General features: G+C 43.4%; 2 protein-coding genes and 1 non-coding gene across 5 annotated transcripts in view; 2 read left to right on the top strand and 1 right to left on the bottom strand.

The window, feature by feature from the left end:
* Positions 1-7,276, bottom strand: part of LOC142578713 (protein arginine N-methyltransferase 9-like) — a 37,813-nt gene extending 30,537 nt beyond the window's left edge. Inside the window, exons 1-4 of one of the 3 annotated variants that reach the window (XM_075688211.1) lie at positions 6,983-7,275; positions 6,774-6,900; positions 5,383-5,619; positions 3,673-3,840 (exon numbers count right to left, since the gene is read on the bottom strand). In XM_075688211.1, coding sequence (XP_075544326.1) covers positions 3,673-3,840; positions 5,383-5,619; positions 6,774-6,900; positions 6,983-7,151 — 701 coding nt within the window. In that variant the 5' untranslated portion in view covers positions 7,152-7,275. Of the gene's footprint in view, positions 1-3,672; positions 3,841-5,382; positions 5,666-6,773; positions 6,901-6,982 lie in introns of all 3 variants that reach the window. The other 2 variants (XM_075688214.1, XM_075688212.1) reach the window with 2 other exon arrangements.
* A 186-nt stretch (positions 7,277-7,462) lies between these two features.
* Positions 7,463-7,544, top strand: TRNAL-UAG (transfer RNA leucine (anticodon UAG)). The gene has a single exon. It is a non-coding gene; the product is annotated as a tRNA-Leu (tRNA).
* A 2,219-nt stretch (positions 7,545-9,763) lies between these two features.
* Positions 9,764-19,446, top strand: part of gogo (thrombospondin-1 like protein golden goal) — a 95,511-nt gene continuing 85,828 nt past the window's right edge. Inside the window, exon 1 of the mRNA XM_075688210.1 lies at positions 9,764-10,017. The gene's annotated coding sequence lies outside the window, so the exon portion shown is untranslated. The remainder of the gene's footprint in view (positions 10,018-19,446) is intronic.

Raw genomic sequence — 19,446 nt, 5'->3', positions numbered from 1 at the left:
GCTTTATAGTGTCATTTCTCTCTCATTATTTTTAGATAGCTTAGATAGCTTAGCGCTTGTCTTTGTCATCCTTTTTTGTCCCTCGTCTATGTATGCACTGTAAGTGATGATTGAAACTTAGTTATCAGTTGGTTAGCTTTGTTAGTTTGATAAGCTTATTGGTTAAGTTGATTTCATTACTGTAGTTACATGGTGTTGAGTTTAGTTAGTTAATGTAGTTGTTAGATTAGTTAATAAGTTAGGTTAGTTATTAGTTTGGTAATTTGTTTAATAATTACATATTTGTTTGGTTCATCAGTTGGTTAACTGTTAGTTTAGTAATAAGTTTATAATTAGTGATTAGTTCAATAATAATTAGTAATTTGGCAATTTAGCAATATTTCGGCAATAATTAGTAATGTCTAGCAATTGGTAATTAGTCTAGTAATCAGCTGGCTAGCTTTGTTAGTTCAGTAATTACCTATTTTTTAGTTAGTTAATCGGTTGGTGACCTTTGCTATTTGGAAATGCAGGTGTTTTTACATGCAATTACATAAAAGTGCAACGTGAACTTGCTCTGTAGTCAGTTTCTAATGATGGAGTGGTCCAACTGTAAAATTTGAATTATGAATTAAGCTGCTACCGTGAATGCTGTTGAACCCGGAAATGAAACAAGGCATTGTTTGCACTTTTTGAACACTGTACAGAAACAGGGCGGCGATTTGCACATTGCGTCGACAACATTCACATGCTGACACAGGCACTCGATCCTTGCGCAATAGCGAGGATACGCATAGAACACCTGTGGTGCCCGCTCGGCGTCTGCTCCAGTCCACCTACTTGCGCCAGCGGCATGGTGCATCCACTGTGCGCACCACATGAAGCTCTCCCATAGCGCTATGTGGAAGTTTCATGAGCAGATGAAAAGTATTGAAGGACCCTGCTGATAGCAAGAGTACCAGGTTGTGCCCACACCTCCCACTCGAGGGTATTTCGGTGTAAAAGTGCAGTTTCAAAAGACTTATTTTTCATTCTTTAGCCAGCATATAAACACAGGATGGAAAGACTATCATATAAATTCAGAATGGCAGATGGCTTGCAACCATGCTCAACTCTGCAGCTATGATCTTGGTAGTGATGCAGTCAACCTGAAAGCACTAATTTCATTCAGCATGTGAAAAGTCCCTGCAATATGTTACCTTACAAGTTTGCAACAGGATGGCAACTGATGCTACAACTTCATGTACCACAACTAAGGCTACTGGTTGGCCATCTTGGACGCACGACGATGAGGAGCAAGTAGATTTCTATGCCATAACTTTTGCTGCTGCAAAAGCACCTGCCTACTTGACAAACTGAACTATGAAGACATTCTCAACAATGAGACAGAGCCACAGTAATACACTCGCCTCATATGGTGCTGAAAACCAAGTATGAAGCAAGAAGCTCTGGTCATAGGTCTGCAGGTTATTGCAACAGATGGAGAGGCAAGAGTCACCGTAATGTATATAGAACAGTTTATTATTCATACAGACAGATGAGGCCTTCAGAAGAGCAATGAAGAGGCATTAGCAGACAGCAGGGTTGCTCATTTACAAGTTCCTATTTGTTCTTTATGTGCATGCTGCATAGCATGCACGCCAGAAACATACTGCATGCCATGGCAGCATGCAATTGCTCACTCATTGATCACTGTTTTCAGTGTGGGAATACATAAACAAGGGTTTATCCACTGAACAAAAAAGTTTTTTAAACATTTTTAGCGTTGTTTTTAATGCAACCACTGTTGAACTTGGCACTGTCAACGGCATAGGTTGACAGAATAAGTGAATACTTGATCATGAGTGTAGGCTGCTCATCTCTTGAGCATGCAGCGTGTGCACTCTGTACAGTAACTGACGGTACATGCAGCACTCGATTGCAGGTGTAATTACCTACTGACCCCCGCCCATGAAAATGGGAGTGATACCACCGTCGCCAAAGGTGGGGCAATGACTTCACTCACTGCCCTTCCTTTTGTTATGTCGAACTACTTATGGCAAAGTATGCACAATGGCAAGAACAAATCCTGTGTGTCTCCCGACCTGCACATAGACGTTGCCAAGAATTCCCAAATGGAGAACATACCAGTCGTCGAATGCTCAAAGAGACCTCATGAAATTACAACGTTGAACATGACAAAAACGCTGCTTTGACAAAGTGCTTGTATAATGCCGGTGCGCATGTCACTTCTGGCATCCTAGGTATCTATGACAATGAGCCCTCGGACAATTTTAGCACAAGCGTGACGACGAAAATTGGAGGCACCCATGCAACTAGGAATAGGAGAGAGAGAGAGAGGTACGATGCGAAAGAGTGCCAAATGCTCACTTAAGGTCTAACAACTCTGCTAACAAGATTAGGCACAACCCAGTAGGTGGCGGCTAAAATTTACTTGTTACCTCACTGGCTAGTGCAATGTCAGGGTGGGCCAGCAGTTGCTGCCACCCCCTTTTATTTGTCTACTGGAATGCACTTTAAAGCTGTAGGAACCCATTTCATTCATTACCAGGCTGTAATCACTAAGCTGATTGATAGATCAGTAAGACTCCGTATGAAGTATCACTAGTCTGGACCGTAACCACTCGGTCGTCAAACGATGAGACTCAGTTTGTCGTTTGTAGTGACAATTGTCCTAGGCTCTCACTCGGAAAAAGTAGAAGAGTAAGGCACTGTTTACTTGTTTGTTTATCATCTCTGTTGCTCTGCAAGCTTCGCATTTGACTTTGTAAATATTTTTGCTTCAATATATCTCCAATTTTCTCATCCCTAACCCGCCTTTTCATTCATCAATACAGATAAACACCTTGAAGAAACTTGGTCTCTTCAAAGAAAAAAAAAGAACAAACTTTACTATGCTCGCTCATCAACCTTTTTGCAGGCTATGTACAGTCGCTGACTGATTTTTCGGACTCCAAAAATTCGGACATGCTTGATTATTCGGTCTGTGAAAATCACAGACCGGTCCACAGTTGCATCTAAGTATAATGATAGCAAGGAGTCAACTGCATGCAAATATATCCAATCAACGCAACATATGGGCCCAATCATGCTGTTGCATTGTGATGTGCGACATTGCAAAAAAAATAAAAGTTGAAAAAACTTCCATTGTTGCTCGAATGAACACAATCATATGCTCACAAAAAATGCAAACACTAAATAATGCATGGACTGCAGTGGAGCTCTTATATTACTGCCTTGAACTGTATTACCTGATCTGCAAACATTATTTAGTTTTTAATAGTTTTACTTTTAGCCACAGCAGTAACTTCTGTTGTGATATCAAGGGGGCGGCATGTAGTACACAGATGTTCAAGCAAGAAGCGAAAATTTCTGGCTGGTCAAAAACCGGTGACATGACAAGCAACAGAGTCAGAATAGCTTCTGTAACAGCCAAACTTGTCACTTTACCATCACTTGAATATTGCATGCATATGGTTAATGTTTAAGCCTTAAGTTATGTAAAAAAGACAGGAAACTTAGCAACAAGGTGTTGGTAAAGTCTAAAAAATGCAGCTGCAAAATGCCAAGGTAACTGCATTCCGTAATACTTTCATACGAAATTTCAAGTAAGCAAAAGGTTGTTTGTTTTTCTCTATAAAGCGCATTACACTTAGCAGAAACATGACAATAAGCATGCATAACAACTCTTACCGCTCACCAAGGTCACCAGGAATGGCAAGCTCTGTGGAGTGCTTATTAATTATGCAGGCTTTCGTGCCAAAGTCATTCTCCTCAAATACAGTGCGTGCAATTTCACATGAAGTCGAGGACATTTCACATGAGTACACCCTGTCTGCACCTGCAGAGAGGGCAAATAAGCTGCAAGAAATGGTGGTGTGAAACATTCAGAAATGGAACACTCGCCTAAAGAGCATGAAAAGAAGCCTACAAATGCAAACTTTGTTCTTTGGTAACACTGAGTTTTCCTTTCATAGCGACCACTAGTTCGCACGTATGTGTTCATACGTGCAAGACCGAAAGGCTGCTGACCATAGAAGAAATTAGGTTACATTGAGTTGTTGCAACCACAAGTGTGCATATCATTATTCATACTCGCTCTAAAACCATCAAAAGCTATTTCAGCCTGCTCCGTATGCCGCATCTATTGTGACTTCAGTATCCACAATGGGATCGGAGAGGTTAGAAATCTGATGAGAATGGTCCAGTTGCATGTCACCAGTGGAGTAGCCAGGAACTTTTTTTCAGAGAACAGGCGGATGGGAGGGGGGGAGGAGAGGGGGCTCTAGGGAGGCTGCATGCTAGTACAAAGAAATTTTAGGAGGGGGAGGCACGTGCCCGGTGTGCCCTCCCTGGCTGCGCCCCTACATGCCACATAGCTCACTGTGTGTCAGCAGCACGCACTACTAGCTAGCAAGAAAGTGGAAAGACATGGCAGCTCAACCTGAAGTCGGCACACTTCAGACAAATCTTTCACAAGTGAAGTGTCACACAGTTTAACACATGAAAACTTCAGCACATGAAATTACGTTTATGCTCTAGCAATGCCAAATGACACATGCATGCAAACATTAAAAGATGGAAAACAAGGTTAACTAACGATGTGTATGGCCCTCAGAGGGCCTTTAGTGTAATTTTGCCTGCTCATTTCCAAAGATCACCTGTGGCACTAGTGACAGATCAGCAGAGGAACTTGCACAGTAATGATACAGTTCAACATGCCATGAATGATTGGAGTACACTGAGAAGATTTAATGTCCCAACACAACACACAGACTATGACAGAAAGCATAGTGGACGGCTCTGAATTAATTTTGATCCCCTATAGGCACCTTTAATGTGCACCGAAAGTGTGATAGTAAGCACTTCTTGCATTCCACTCCAGGCAGAAGGCAGCCACCACAGCCAGCTGTCAAGCTCAGAACCTCCTGCTCATAATTCCACAGTTTCAGAGCCACCACAAATGGTGCCATGAGCAAGTCAGAGGATGTGACATAATAGATAAGTCCTGTTCAATGCACACAAATTTTTCACACAATGATAGCTGAAGAAGTTGCATTGGTTCAATTTGCCTGCATTTCAAGGTACTGCATCCTGCGATTCATTTGAGCCGTGCAGCAATGGTGCCCTCTGAACCAAGCCACTCGTTTCGTTCACCGGCATACCAAGCATATTAATGTCGATAAATATTCTGGCCCATTAATGAGATTCTGGCCACATGTTTGTGGAGTGGAGAGCTCTTTTACAATGAATGCCATGCAAGCAACCTAACACGATCTCACAATCATGAAGTTTATCCCTTACCACAAATGGCAGTTGGTGCCCATATAAAGAAAATGCTTGCTTTCAAAATGCAGCGCTGGAGATCACACTCACACTCTATGCATTTAAAGGTTCACAAACCTTAATAAGCCAGTTCCTGCTCCAATATCGAGCACATTCTTGTGACCCTTCTGGACAGCAGCTGTGATGGCATCGTGAAAAGCTTCATTTCTTGACAAGTCATTCAACATCCGGAAGTGCCAGCGTTCTATGAGCAACGTCCTCAGTCCATCCAAGCTCTGACGAGCAGCTGTGAAGTTTGGGTTGATCTCCAGTGCCTTCCGTATACTGCATGCTGCCGCTTTTATGTGGCCGTGCCTGCAGGAGTTGTTTGATGTAGCACATTTCATGGAATAAAGAAAACCTGTGAATAAGTGTGTTCAAAGCAGCATGAATTTCAGACATATAACTGTACATGGAGCAACTCCATGAAAACATGGCTAAATTAGTATGGGCATTGCGTCAGCTGGTTCTAGAGTACTGAGGCTGCTTATTTTGATCCACAAAACATAGACTTCAGCAGTACATCACAGTAGAACAGGAGCTGTTGCATCTATCATTCCAACATATAAGGAAGTCATGCTTGCAATTTAGACTAAAGCAGGTTTGTGTGATTAAGTTCTACATTACTCTTTTGAATAACACTCCAAGAAATTTTTAAGTTTGAACTGTGGTAGGTTCATTATGATAATGACAAAAGAAAGTAGAACAGAAATGGACGTATGCGCTTCTGTTCTATTTCTGCCCGTTAATTCACACTAGCCTCACCAATGTGAATTTGTAGCAACTTGCCTAGCTTTTCATCTTAGAACCTTGCGGTGCTTTAGCAAATAAAAGCAGTACAGGGAAATTCAAGGAGAAGCACCTTAAGTGAATGCTTATTTCACACTGGAAGATCAGCCTATTACAGGTGCAACACTGCCAAGGTTTCAAGATATGGTAGCACCAGTGGGCTTGGCGCACATTGAAAAATCACTTGAGTAGGTGGGCAGGTTAAGCAGGTATAAAACAAATGCTTATATGTACTCGAAAAAAAAAAAAGAAACCTAAATGCGTTTATGCATGACGAAGTTCGATAATGCGTTTGCACTTGCATTAGCAGCACTGACTAAGTAGTGAAGCTGTTTGCTTGTGGCCTGATGCGAATTCCTTGTGACTGCCAGAAACCCCCTTTCAAGGACTATACAAGCAAGCTTACCAAAATGAAAATATTATCACACAATAGCGTTGCGGATGTCCTTGAGTCGTTTTCGACAAGTCGCAAGAATGTACTAAATGTCATTGGCAAGAACAGAACACAAGCGCTTACGAAGCAACAGATTTTGCACAGACAAAATCAGGCCCATCGCTTCTTCCGTCAGCCCTCCCGTCAAAGTAACACGAGCAAGACGAAAGACGAACACAACAAGCATGAAGCATGAACACTGTGCTAGCCAGCTAAGGACGTCGACATTTCTTAAGAAGTCGCTCACCTTAACAACAATGCTCCCAGCGAATGGTGTAGCTCTTCACACGAGTAATATGCTTTCAGAAGTTCTTCGTAGCAATCGAACAGTTCGGTCCATCTTTCCTCGGCTTCCAATTTATCGGTGTGTTTACCTGTAAACGAACGGCAAAACACGAGATCGCGGCTCCTTTACTCAGTTCTCAACAGAAAGGTTTACGACGGTGATAATCTCACCTACTGCGAGCAAGAATGCCTCTTTGAGATCGTTCTTCGTAGACGGCTGCAGCTTGAAAACTACACAGAAATGTGCGAGCGCCCTGCCGAACGTACCATTTTTAATGCAGGTTTCTATCTGAGAAAGCGAATATTGGAACATTTTCTTTCTACTTTCCGAAAGAGACATTTTCTTGCACTCTTCAAGCGTATTTCATGAAATGATCGCAGTTATAACCATTTACATACGCGCCTCATAAACCCGGCGGCCACTCACGTGGACGAAGTAAACAACCGGCAACCATATTGGTGTCTGCGAAACAGCAGTACGCGCCTGGATACCACCTTTTTTTAATATAAAATAGGAGATAAAAGCTTTGTCTGTACTGCGAATTATCTTTCAGTCTAAATTTATTGTTTAGCAAAAAACAAATGAAGGTTAAAGAGGTTCATGCCTTTTGCTATGTTCCTAACCTCCGTATAGTGCGCCGATTATCCGTCGGTAGCGTGGCCGAGTGGTCTAAGGCGCTGGTTTTAGGCACCAGTCTCTCAGGAGGCGTGGGTTCGAATCCCACCGCTGCCATAGCGTGCTTTTGAGCAAAACGTTCAAAACGCCGTGTTTTGTTTAGACACTTCATATTACGCGTACCCACATTTACCAATTTCATTCCCCAATTTAATTTTTGATCTCTTCATCGCAAAATTCTTATTCTGCTTCGCAGTTTGCCAATGTGTCGTTTTTATTTTATCGCAACGTTATTGCTCACCTGGTTTTTGATTATTGTTCAGTTTTTCACAATTTGCTCGAGCTGAAATAATGCTATTTCATGCTGAAAACTTCCACCGCACTTGTGAGAAAAGTCTGTTTACGTGTGATCATCACGGTCCCTGTGAATGCTGTCTGTCAGAATTAATCTAGGAATACTGGCACAGTGGGCCATATACCGTCAATGCACGCATATATAACGATTGTCACAAATTTATATACATGATCTATGCTTAATCATAGTGTTCATCTATACTTATCTGTCATAGCGTTGCAAAAACTAGCACACCAGTCACATCGAAGTGAACATGGAGTTTCGTATTGATGTATTAATGTATATTGTATACTGTATATGAATAATGCACATTAATGTTTCTTTTTAGAGAAAAAATTAAACTACGATTATCAGCTTAGTATGATTTCTGGTAATGCGCAAAACAAATATGCTCTTCTTTCTTTAGTCTGCGAACCACGACCCATATGTTTGTTTACTGCTACCGTATTTTAATTGAGTTGCTTGCATATATGGGTACTGTCCACAAGTTAGCGGGAAGTGATGATGTAACATGATGTAGTTTATGAATTATCATGTTCTTAGAAAATAAAAAAAAAGCTAGCCTCTGTATAACACATATTTTCGCATCAAAGCTCCGTTCGCTTTTGTAGAAACATCTGTATTAAGGGCAGCCGAATATTCAAAGTTTCAAATACGAATCGAATATTACGCACTAACTATTCGTATGAAAATAAACTATTTGGTATTTTCGAATATCGAAACTAACGAATTATTTCTCAACCACAGACTCTTAAAGTCTGGCTGTTGTTCTCTGTCTGCTAAGCAAACTATCGCAAATTACCGGAAGTGAGACACCGACAACACTTTTTTAAGCAATTGCTCAAACGAAATTAGTAATGCAAGCTTTTTATTTACGGTTTCGCGGTGAAAGCCTACCCGACAGGCACATATTTTTGCTTATAGTCTGTCATTTAGTTATTTTTGTAGTGTACGTAATCACCTAGCAGTTATCTCTTAATTATGCCACAACCAGAGATATATTCCTTGAAACGGTTTTTTCAGATGTATCTACAGCGCACAAGTCCTTGAGCGTATTTCCTTTCACAACTTCTAATCTTTCTTCCGCTACAGTTTATTTAGCGTTTTTGGAAAGCTAGTCATAAGGCATTGATTCTGGGAAAGCTTGTTTGCGAGTAGCCTCTGAATATGTTGAGAGGCTAGTCGTGCAGGTTTTTCTTTCTTTCTTTTTTCTTTCCTTTTTGATGACAATTAATGACCTTGTGTTTAAAACTGATGGTCTAGTTGTCTTGGTCATAATTTTTTTTTTTTTTTGCACCTATCAGTACTGGCGTCGTACCAGATTATACCAAAATAAACATCCCTAGCCTAAATATATGCGTCTGCGTTTGGATGTTCAATATTCGTATTCTTATGTTCCTTTCCAAAGAAAGAATGAAAAAAAGAAAGAGAGAAAATGCAAAAAGAAAGTGAGAAAAAAAGAAGCGCTGAATGATAAAATTGAGCGTCTATATCGATCAGCACTCTCACTCTAAAGGTCAGAAACGTTGTTAAGCATGGCTTGCATCAACCGCTGGTTCTGAGGCCTCACCGAAGCAAACGAGGACGCCAGATTCATTTATTCACCGGTCCCTGTTTCGCGCCTCGCAATTCAAGCAATGTACACAGATCTCATAAAGAGCGTGCACACGAGCTACGGACCCCTCGTTCTGCGCAAAGCCTCCCCTGCAACTTTGGTTTCAAAGCTGCCTCCCATCCCCGGCGCTCCGTTCAAAAACCTTCCCCCCTCCCTTTCAAATCGCGTGCTTGCACGAGCGCGTGCCATGCCACGCAGCGATCCCGATGACGGCAAAAGCCGGGCGAAACACGCTCTACGCACTCGCCCCCGGTCCTCCCTTTAATTGCGGCAGGCCAATGGGAAGCCGCCAGTCGAGTCACGTGACCCCTGCCCAAGCGCCTGCGACAGGTGTTTCCACGCGGGGAAGCCAGTTGTCAAAGCGACGCCAACTCGGAGACTTCGTGCGCGCGCGTTCGTTCACTCAGATGCGGCGTGGCTAGGATAGTCGTAGACTAATCTGGAAATTGTGGCTTGTCATGCGCCGGCGACGCTTTCTCCTGCAGAAAGCGGTGCTACATGCGCGTATGCGCGGCTTCGGTGAGCGCGTCTTTGTCGAACGATGACGCCAGCGTCGTCACATTGGATATCCGCGGCGCGCCCAACGCTCTCGAAGTTCGGATCGACCGATTCAGCGCCAGGTATGGTATGCTTGTCCATTTCTCCTATCAATTGCCTAGCCGAGCTATTAATTTGCTCGCGCGTGATCGAAAGTAAGCGTTTCCGCTAGCTTGCGGCGGTAGACTAGCTCGCATTATATATGAGCACCCATTGGAAGCGAAGCGCGGCTTCCGATCTGAATAAAACGAAGGGTTGATATACGTAGTGTTTCTTGTATACACGTGTTAGCGTAATATTTGATAGGTAACTCTGGAAAAGCAAACCCATTCAGGACATTCTGTGTAGGGAAAAAAAAGTCGCTATCAAACAAATCGCACTTTCAATTTTTGCTTTGTCTCACTGCGCGCAAGACGTACAGAGAAGTCCACTACACGGGTGCGTTTCAGGCTCGTCTTCGTAATTTGGCGGCAACGTTATCGGGCTAACGAGCCTAACGTTGTCTTCTGTACTGCTCTAGTGCAATTTTTCTGGTCTTGTGGGCTTCCATCCTAGGTGGAGGAATAAACTTTATTTGTAAAAATGAGCTGACGGTGGAGTCGTCCGAGGTGGACTGCGTCCCCAATTCTTTTATTAACTCTTTCTACATGTGCTTGTCAACTGTTCGTAAATCTCCGTTATTCATCATTATGATGGCCTCTCTAAAGAACGTGAAATGTGCTCTGCTTCTTCACAAATAGCATATGTCTTAAATATTAGCGACATATGTTGGTCCCTTTATCACGTATGACACTAGTGAAACAAACGTCAAAGGTGTTAAACCCATATAGATATAATGTGCGTGTCCCTTTTCTTTTACTTCCTTCAGAAAGGTAGAGGAGGAGGACGAAAAAGGAAGGAAGGAAAGGTAGATGTTTTCATACAAGTCAATGCTATGGATGTTTTGAACACTATTACGCTTATTTCCAAGTGACTGAAAGAAAATATTGAGAAAACTGTTTTTTTGCTCCTCTCTTAGTACAGAAAAAGGTTGAAATGCAATTCTATTTGTCGAATACTGTAACGTACAACCTAAATTTTCAGACATGACATGGAGGAGGCAACACGACACTTGGCTGACTAGCAGCTGAAATCTTTATTTAAGGCACAGGAAATATTCATCAGGGATGAAGGCGAATGTACGCACATATGAAAAAAAATTCTCACTTAACGATTCTCACATAAATCAAACTACCTGTCAGCCTAATTAAGAAGCGATATTGCATAATTACGTCTTGGCAATATGTATGGTTCCAGACAAGCAAGTCCCCCCCGCACCCCCAAAACAAAAGAAAAAGTAATGATGAACCACTAGCTCAGATGAAACCGTTGGTTACAGTTATCGATATTACTTTCCACAAACCGACTTACGTAGTGCCTGATATGGTATAAACGTTATAAACAAGGATAAGGTGCCTCAGAAAGGCTGGCCAACGTTTCGATAGGAGGACCCATCTTCGCCTTTGGCGACGGCAGGTCCTCCTATAGAAACGATGGCCGTTGCCTTTGTACCACGTGCTACTCCACCTGTCAGCCCCCTCTTTGGTTTTGGAGTGCCTGATATGTATGCTATATATCCTGCGTACGTCACTAATTTGTCCTACGTTTCCGGTGGCTTGCTGTGTTTTTCTTAAGTAACCCATCGCCCAGCACCGGTAACGGTGGCACTGCAGATGTTATGGATCGTAAAAGCGTATAGTACTTCGGTTCTTTATTTCTTGTCACTTCAAAGACGATGCCCTTAATTTACGTCCGTCTTGCACAACAGCATCACAGCGCCTCTTCAAGCGCATTGTAGCTGTATTTATGCGCAAACAGCTAGCGCGGCCTATTGGTAAGTCATCGAAAATGTACTAAATTGCTTGCAGCTGCAGATCTACGATTGCGCACCTTCCATGTGTGAATGTTCACGCATCAATGCGCGAAAGACAGCGCACCTCAATAGTCGTATTGCTCCCTTCTGAGAAAAGCCAACACTCGGCTGGCTTGTGGGAGACATCAACCACGGAGGTGGTAGTTGTTGAGATACGCGGTCTGAGAAAAGCGAATTCGTTCAGCCTTCGTATCCTTGTGTCTTTTGAAAGCACTGGGACGCCGCGCGGCTGACCGTGAGCGTATTAACGCGACAGCGTTAAGGAGCTCGTGTCGCAGAAAAGCCGGTGTCGTCGGCGACGTTGGCCGTGAGCGATAAATCTCAGCAGGCACTTCATGAATAAAAAACAACTTGCAAGATGGGCTGGGTGGGAATCGAACCAGGGTCTCCGGGGTGTGAGACGGAGACGTTACCACTGAGCCACGAGTTCTTTTTTTCTTTATTTCCAGCTTGGCTACAAGCTTCAAAAGAATTTGTGATCATAGATCACACTCGTTTTATATGTGTCAACGTATCAAGCATTGACACCACAGCTTCATCACAGTCATTCGTCTTGTACACGTCACGTACCTTCGCCACCATTTCCACAAAATATTCATACACAGATCGGCCTTTAACGTCACAATGTCTATATGCCAACAGACTACGCCAGACTGCGTGCATTCCAAGTAAAAAGATGACATCCATCTGTTCAAAATCGTGTTCAGGTGGTAAAAAACGAATACCATGTGGATTCGATGCTTCAAAGCGGTACAAAAGCGCCTCTAGTGAACGCGGTGTTGCCTTAGAAACGAGCTGTTTCTAAGGCTCAGGCGTGCGTCGCTTGCTCAGGCGCACATTTCGTTGTCGCGCCGAACGCTGTGTTGCTCGACGCTCACCGCGTCCGATGCGGGGCGCGTAGTCGCTGCGCCGTAGCCCATTGTCTTACACCCCTTGGCGGGTCGACGGGAACGCTGTCGCGTTCCACTCTTGAAGGCGAAGCTTAAGCGTCCTCCAATTTTTGTCATGCGCCTCGCCACATGTGCGCGATACGAACGGTACAAACGAGAGCAGCGTAACAGATTTTCGTGCACATAATTTTAGTCTATGGGAATTGTTCTCAAAGGACATCAATGCACGATGGCAATACCCCTAAATTATGACCGAACGAATGAACGCTACAATAAACGCCCTTAGGCGCTTTACTGCTACGCGATGGACGACAAAACATTCTTTGATAAAAGCCCATCCGCCCTGTAGGCTTTCGCAGAAGTCATTATTACGCTATAACTTGAGCGTATCGGAGGCCCGGTATACATAAACGTCGCACAGTAGCGCGCTGTTCCCCACGTAGCTGTTATGGGGGAGGCGCACACGAAATTTTGGCAGCGCTAAAGGAACTAACAATACATTTAAGATAACAGGCGGGAAAACGTCAGGAATAAAACGGAGATGCTCTTAAAAAGTGTTTGAAAGTCAGTGTTTTACCAGACGCGTGTTTCATTTGCTACGCTACACATATGATCGCATATAAACGAGGAGAAAGAAAGGAGGCAAAGCAAGTGATGGCAACGCGTAACAGTGCGTGCAAGTAAGTCGCTGATTGAATAGTTTTACCTTACATGTTCTTCTCTTTCACTCCCCATTCCCCTCCCCACGTGTAGGGTAGCAAACTGGACTCAGTCTGGTTAACCTCCCTGCATTTCCGTCTTCCCTTCTCTCTCTCTGTCTTTTACATGTTCTTAATTAAACAAACAAACAATCAAATGCTTAAAAACAGTGCCCATGAACAGCTATGGAGCCTTCGTACTGGTGCACTTAAAAAGCAATACGCGAGGCAAAATGTACAGAGAAGACAAATGTGGTACACAAAAACAAGTGAGATAGAGAAGCAAATATATACAGAAAATGAGGAGGCGGGCGTGAAAAGGAGTCAATTATACCACATGATTATCTACATTTATAGAAAGCACAGGAAATGAACTCTGAGATGTGTCGATGAATGGGTAGAATACTTATTACATCTTTTTTTTTTTCGGAGTCGAGCCATAGGACAGTCTTTAATGCAACAAGGCCAGACAGGATATGCGGATTGTTGCCTTCTCTGGTATACTTTTGCGGCAGGGAAAGTTGCGCATGACCAAGAAGCTTTGGGCATTGTATAATGTCATGGACTAGCTTATAGATAAACAGACTGTCTGATTTAATACATCTTGATTTTAGAGGTGTGAGTTGAAGTATATATGAGAGGGCTAGACTATAGTCGCCAGAACGGAAAATGCGGTGCTTTAAAACAGATATGAATTTACTTTGGACACGTTCCGCCCCAAAACGTTCCCGCCTTCTAACTACAGAGACGTACTCTAGTAGTGGAAGGCACGCAGTACAATACAACTTCGCAAAGGCAGCACGGGCGTGGAAATCATGCGATATATACGGCAAACAACGCCAAGAGCGCGGAGGACACGTTGCTTCGCATATTCAGCGTGTGAAGAGATCCTTAGCGTTTTGTCGAAGCACACCAATATCTTTAATTTCATCGACCCTGGGCGGTAGAGCATCCCGAAAAGCGTACGGAAATCGCACGGGGTGTGTTTTCAGGGTATAACTTTTTACCATAGTTTTGGAAGCATTTAAGAGTAATATATTGTTTCTGCACCAGTTTGAGAGTGAAAAAAATGCCTTTTTTGGAAGTCAACGCAGTCGTGAGCTTTGTTGACAGTCTTAAATAACCTTGAGTTGCCAGCATATAGAAGAAACGAAGAGAGTCGAATTGCTGACGAAATGTCATTTATGAACAGCAGGAAGAGAAGAGGGCCAGGAACACAATCAATCAATCAAAGGTGTTTATTAAAGTTCTCAGGAACAACTTCGAAAGTCTTGGTGCTGGCGCACTCGGCAAAACAATACAGATGAAGAACAACGCAAGCTCGCACACGGGCGCACACATAAAGAAAATAATGATAATTTCGCGAATACAAATTTTAACAGCATAAAATGTGTACACGAAGAGAATACAAAGCAAAAGTGCAGAAACAGGCCAAAGGTTTACAGAATGATGGAATGGACAACCGATATGAGAGTTTTTGCTCAGTTATTGAAATACCTCTGCAACTCCTTTCAGAAAAATATTAAATTAGGCATGAAGATATCCAGGCACTCTGAATGGGCGTTATATGCCGCCTGCACTCTAGTTAGAGGGTCACAAAAATCTGAAGGCTGAAAGGCGCGCTGTTTCCTTGTGCTTTTCTGTAGAATGTAAAAGCGCACATTAGAAAGCAAGTGCGAGCAGCAGGTTCTTCCATGTATTAATTTGTGGAGCAAAAGAACATCCGATTTGTTGCGTCTACAGGTGAGGGTAGGTAACGTGAGAGCCTGTGTTGGTTGTATGGAGATGGTAAGCTTTCGACAGAATCAATGTTTAAATATAGATGGGAAATTTTTTTTGGCACACTTTCAAGAAATTCACAATTTTACCTACAAGTGCCGCCCCAAACGACGGAGGCGTAACTGGAAGGCATACGCTCTTATGTAAACTTACCAATGGCCCAGGTGGTGGAGTTTTTAATGACTGCCGAAACGACGTTTTTAAACAGCGAGAAAAGAAGGCGCATGGCAGACCCTTGAGGAACTCCACTTGTAACCGCATAAAGTTCTGACGAATGACCATTTACGCTAACGTATACCAGTACCGGTCGCCTAGGTAGCTTCTTATCAGCGCTCTGATAGAGTGGTGCAGATCAAGTTGTTTCAACTTTGGAAGGAGTATTTTACGGCATACAACAATCAAATGCCTTACTGAGGTCAAAATACGTGACATCCAGCTGTCCTTTCTTTTATATACTGCTTGAGAGGCGTGCATCATGTAGCTAACGAGGTTAGTAGTTGTGGAGCGTCCCGATACATGACCATGCTGTTCAGGAATAATAGTATTTTTAATAGAGGATGTAATTATTCAGTGCAGAGTTGACTCGAATAATTTAGATGCTGCGCATAGGATAGAAATAGACCTGTAGATAAACGCAGCAGTTTTTACCCCTGACACAAAGACAGGAGCGACCCGCGCTGTTTTCCAAGCCCTTGGGAATGTGTTTATTCGTCTTTAAAGCAGAATTAAAAATACAAGTAAACACTGGAGCAAGCAAGACCCCGTAACTCTTAATCAAAGCAGGTGGAATGTCACCAGGACCGCACGAGAAAGACTGTTTTAGAAGTTTGATGCTTTTGAAGACAAGTTGCCCTGAGACTGATAGACTTGAGACTCGAAGGGGGAGTCTAGCACGTAGTGAAAAATGTTACCGTGACGTTAACCGCATATCGGCCTTGCCGTATTAAAATAGAAATATTCCTGGCCGAGGTCGTTAATATCGGAAAGCGTCCATGAATCACGCACAGACGAGTGCGCGCTCTCTTCTATAGTTGAAGAATAATAATATGTCTTTAGCTTCAGGAGAGACTAAAAGTGCAGCAATCGCTTAAGTGACCATCCAATATGCGAGGTAATCTGTGACAATGGTACCGCAGGTGAAATGGCTCCTTCGAAACGCCCGAGCTGACACTTTCGTAGAACGGCCAGCCGCGAAGCCCGGCGTATAAACGATGTGGGTGCTCGAAACGAGCGGTCGTTTAAGAGAGACAGAGCTCGACCTGCTCTGATTATTTTCTACGTCAGTTCCTCCTAAGGCAAAAGATTGCCGAGCTGAATGAGGGCTGTTTCTCGTGCCGCCAAACAGTCAGAGATATAGAGTTGCACGATTTAGTCTGTGTCGCACGTGGAATAAGCGTTGAAAACGGATGATCTTAATAGCCATTGTAGACTTCAACAGTGAAAACATTAACTGCGTGCTTCATACACAAGTCAACGTGCGTTTAGAATCAACATTCCGCAGTGCGACCGTCGTTTTCTGAACAGCCTTACTTCTTTCTCGTTTTCGTGCCACTGGTAACACTATATGCGACGCGCGCTCGCCGCATGACTTCTAATCAAGCGAATGGGCCAAGCACTGCCAAGACCCCCTATTATTACAACACGCGCGCTAACAGATGATCCCCGACAAAGAAAAGTGTGCAGGTTTTCGCTTCATAAAAAATTCAGCCCTCTCCTCCTCTCCCTCCTCCACCGTATTCATGGGAGCGGCCGTCGCTGAGCTCAGACTGTTCGGGTTCTGACATTTCCCGGAACCACCATGCCCGCGAAACAAAAAGACTGGTCGCACGGACGACGAGTCCTGTCGTCATCGATCGATGCACGAATGTATAACACGAGATATGCAGGTGGCACATTGCGCGGGGTAAAAGAGGGAGAGAGAGGGGAAGCAGTCCACACCCGTTATTTGCGTGCTAAAATATATCGAACGCGGTGCAATTTCTGTGTCTCCGTACAGCCCCGCCTTCAGCGCCCCTCGGCGTTGTCTTTCCGGCATGTAGTCGAGACTGGTTGCGTAGACGTCCGCGTTTTTTCGTGGTCAGTGTTATTCGAGACAAGGTGCACGACTGCGGCTGCCTTGGAACATTATTGACCTTGAGTCCTTTCGAACGTGGCACTCGTACCCGCGACGGGGATCGACCGCACAACGGAGAAATTACGTGAGGCAAATAAATGAGAAATTAAATTAATTAAACTGAAGTGAAGCACGTTAATAAACCTATTATTGAGAAGATATAGCAAGCTTTTCAAAAAATAGATTGAAAGAACATAGGGCAATATCTCTGTAGGGAGATAGAACCCCTTGCAACGTATCCGGCTTGATACGTATATAAATTTGCGGAGTGCATTACAAATTTCTGTGTGGCTGTGGCCGAACTGCACAGCTCTAAATAATAATAAATTTGAAATATGCGAACGTAAGATGACGTGAAATGACGTATAAAGGGCTTTAAGGGAGTACTCCGTGCGGATAGTTTTATTGTTGTTGGCGGTGTGTTTTTATCGTTGTTGCAAACGCCTATTTATAGAAAGTTGGCGGTGCATCCCGCTTTTGGAAATGATTGGCAACGTTAATGCGATGTGCAATATTTCTTATGATCAGCGTCTTATTGATTCAGATAGCGATGGAAGTAACGAGACAGAGCTATAATATTTACAAGGGCAGAGTGTTTATTAGAGAGCTTGACGACACATGTGGAGTGGCCGCACTTCCTTCTCGCGCATTCTTCTTCTCCCTTTTTCTTTTAATTTTTATTGAAGAACGGCACATGCCCAATGGCACATTCCCAGTGACCCAGGTTGGCGCGAAAGAGGTTAGACGGAGACGTCAATGTGGCTGAAGTTTCCAAAGAATCGCATGAAAAATTAAACCGGAAGATCTTGCGAAAGCATCAGCAAAGGTGTATACGGGAAGGGAATGAATGATGAGTGATCATTTCATATCATATATTCACTGACAGTGTCTTTTATTACATACAAACATTTTGTTGGTCCATCTCAATCCCCAGCCATAGACTAATTGGGATTCATTAGATAAATATATAGCTTTATTCGAGCAATGCTATACGTGGCATAATAAAAGGCGTAATAAATGGCAAGATAAAACATGAAGTTCAAAAGAGCATCCCAGACTAACCTTGCTTAATTGGGAATCAGTGAGGTAGTACTGAAATGTTCCCTTTAGGGATTCAGGTTTAAAATTAATTGGGACGATGTCGATAATAATCTGTCGTTCACTCTGAACGCGAGGACAGACTCAAGTGACGTGTGCTGGAACATTTGCCCTGACCTGGTAGATAAAGAAGAAAAGTGTGTCGTTTGGCAAGACATAAGTTAGAAAGAGTCGCGAGTTGCCTCAAACGGACTTGTTGGGAGGGGGATAGAGAAGCAAAATGCTGTTTGTATAGCTTATCAATGGTTGTCTGATGCTCGTCTGGAGAAACAGTTTTGTCCCACCGCGATGGTTGACGAGGTATAGAATTCAATTTTCGCACTCCCACGGGAACGGAACGCAAGAAAAACGTGCGCCTTCAAAGGCTTCAGTGGCCATTGGACACGACTCCATGTGGCCAATATATATATATATATATATATATATATATATATATATATATGGCTATCACCTACGACAGCTTCTATGAACCAATTTTAACCTCGACACGTAAAAACTCAACCCAAAGTATTTTATTCTAACCGTGTTAATTTGGCAGACCAGCCGACAGCTCGATGGTATAGCTGTGGTAGTGCTTATGGCTACCAGGTTCTTTTTTTTTTTCCTTTGAGAAGGCACTATATTATTACCATTTTTATTTACTACTAAGAGTCGCCTGGAACTACTGCAGATGAGGGTGTTTGGAATGCAAGACCACCGAGTTATCTAATTAATGAATGTGTGTGCGTTTGTGTTTGCGTGTTTAACATGCACTTCACAAAATTCACAGGTGTTATAAAGTAATATCGCAGTGACATTCAGTAAACAGCGACGATTAACATAAAAAATTGGAGGACGCTTAAGCTTCGCCTTCAAGAGTGGAACGCGACAGCGTTCCCGTCGACCCGCCAAGGGGTGTAAGACAATGGGCTACGGCGCAGCGACTACGCGCCCCGCATCGGACGCGGTGAGCGTCGAGCAATGCAGCGGTCGGCGCGACAACGAAATGTGTGCCTGAGCAAGCGACGCACGCCTGAGCCTTA

This window comes from Dermacentor variabilis, chromosome 4 (genome assembly GCF_050947875.1).
Source record: "Dermacentor variabilis isolate Ectoservices chromosome 4, ASM5094787v1, whole genome shotgun sequence".
Classification (NCBI taxonomy): Eukaryota; Metazoa; Arthropoda; class Arachnida; order Ixodida; family Ixodidae; genus Dermacentor; species Dermacentor variabilis.
This window is presented reverse-complemented; position numbering and strand designations above follow the sequence as displayed.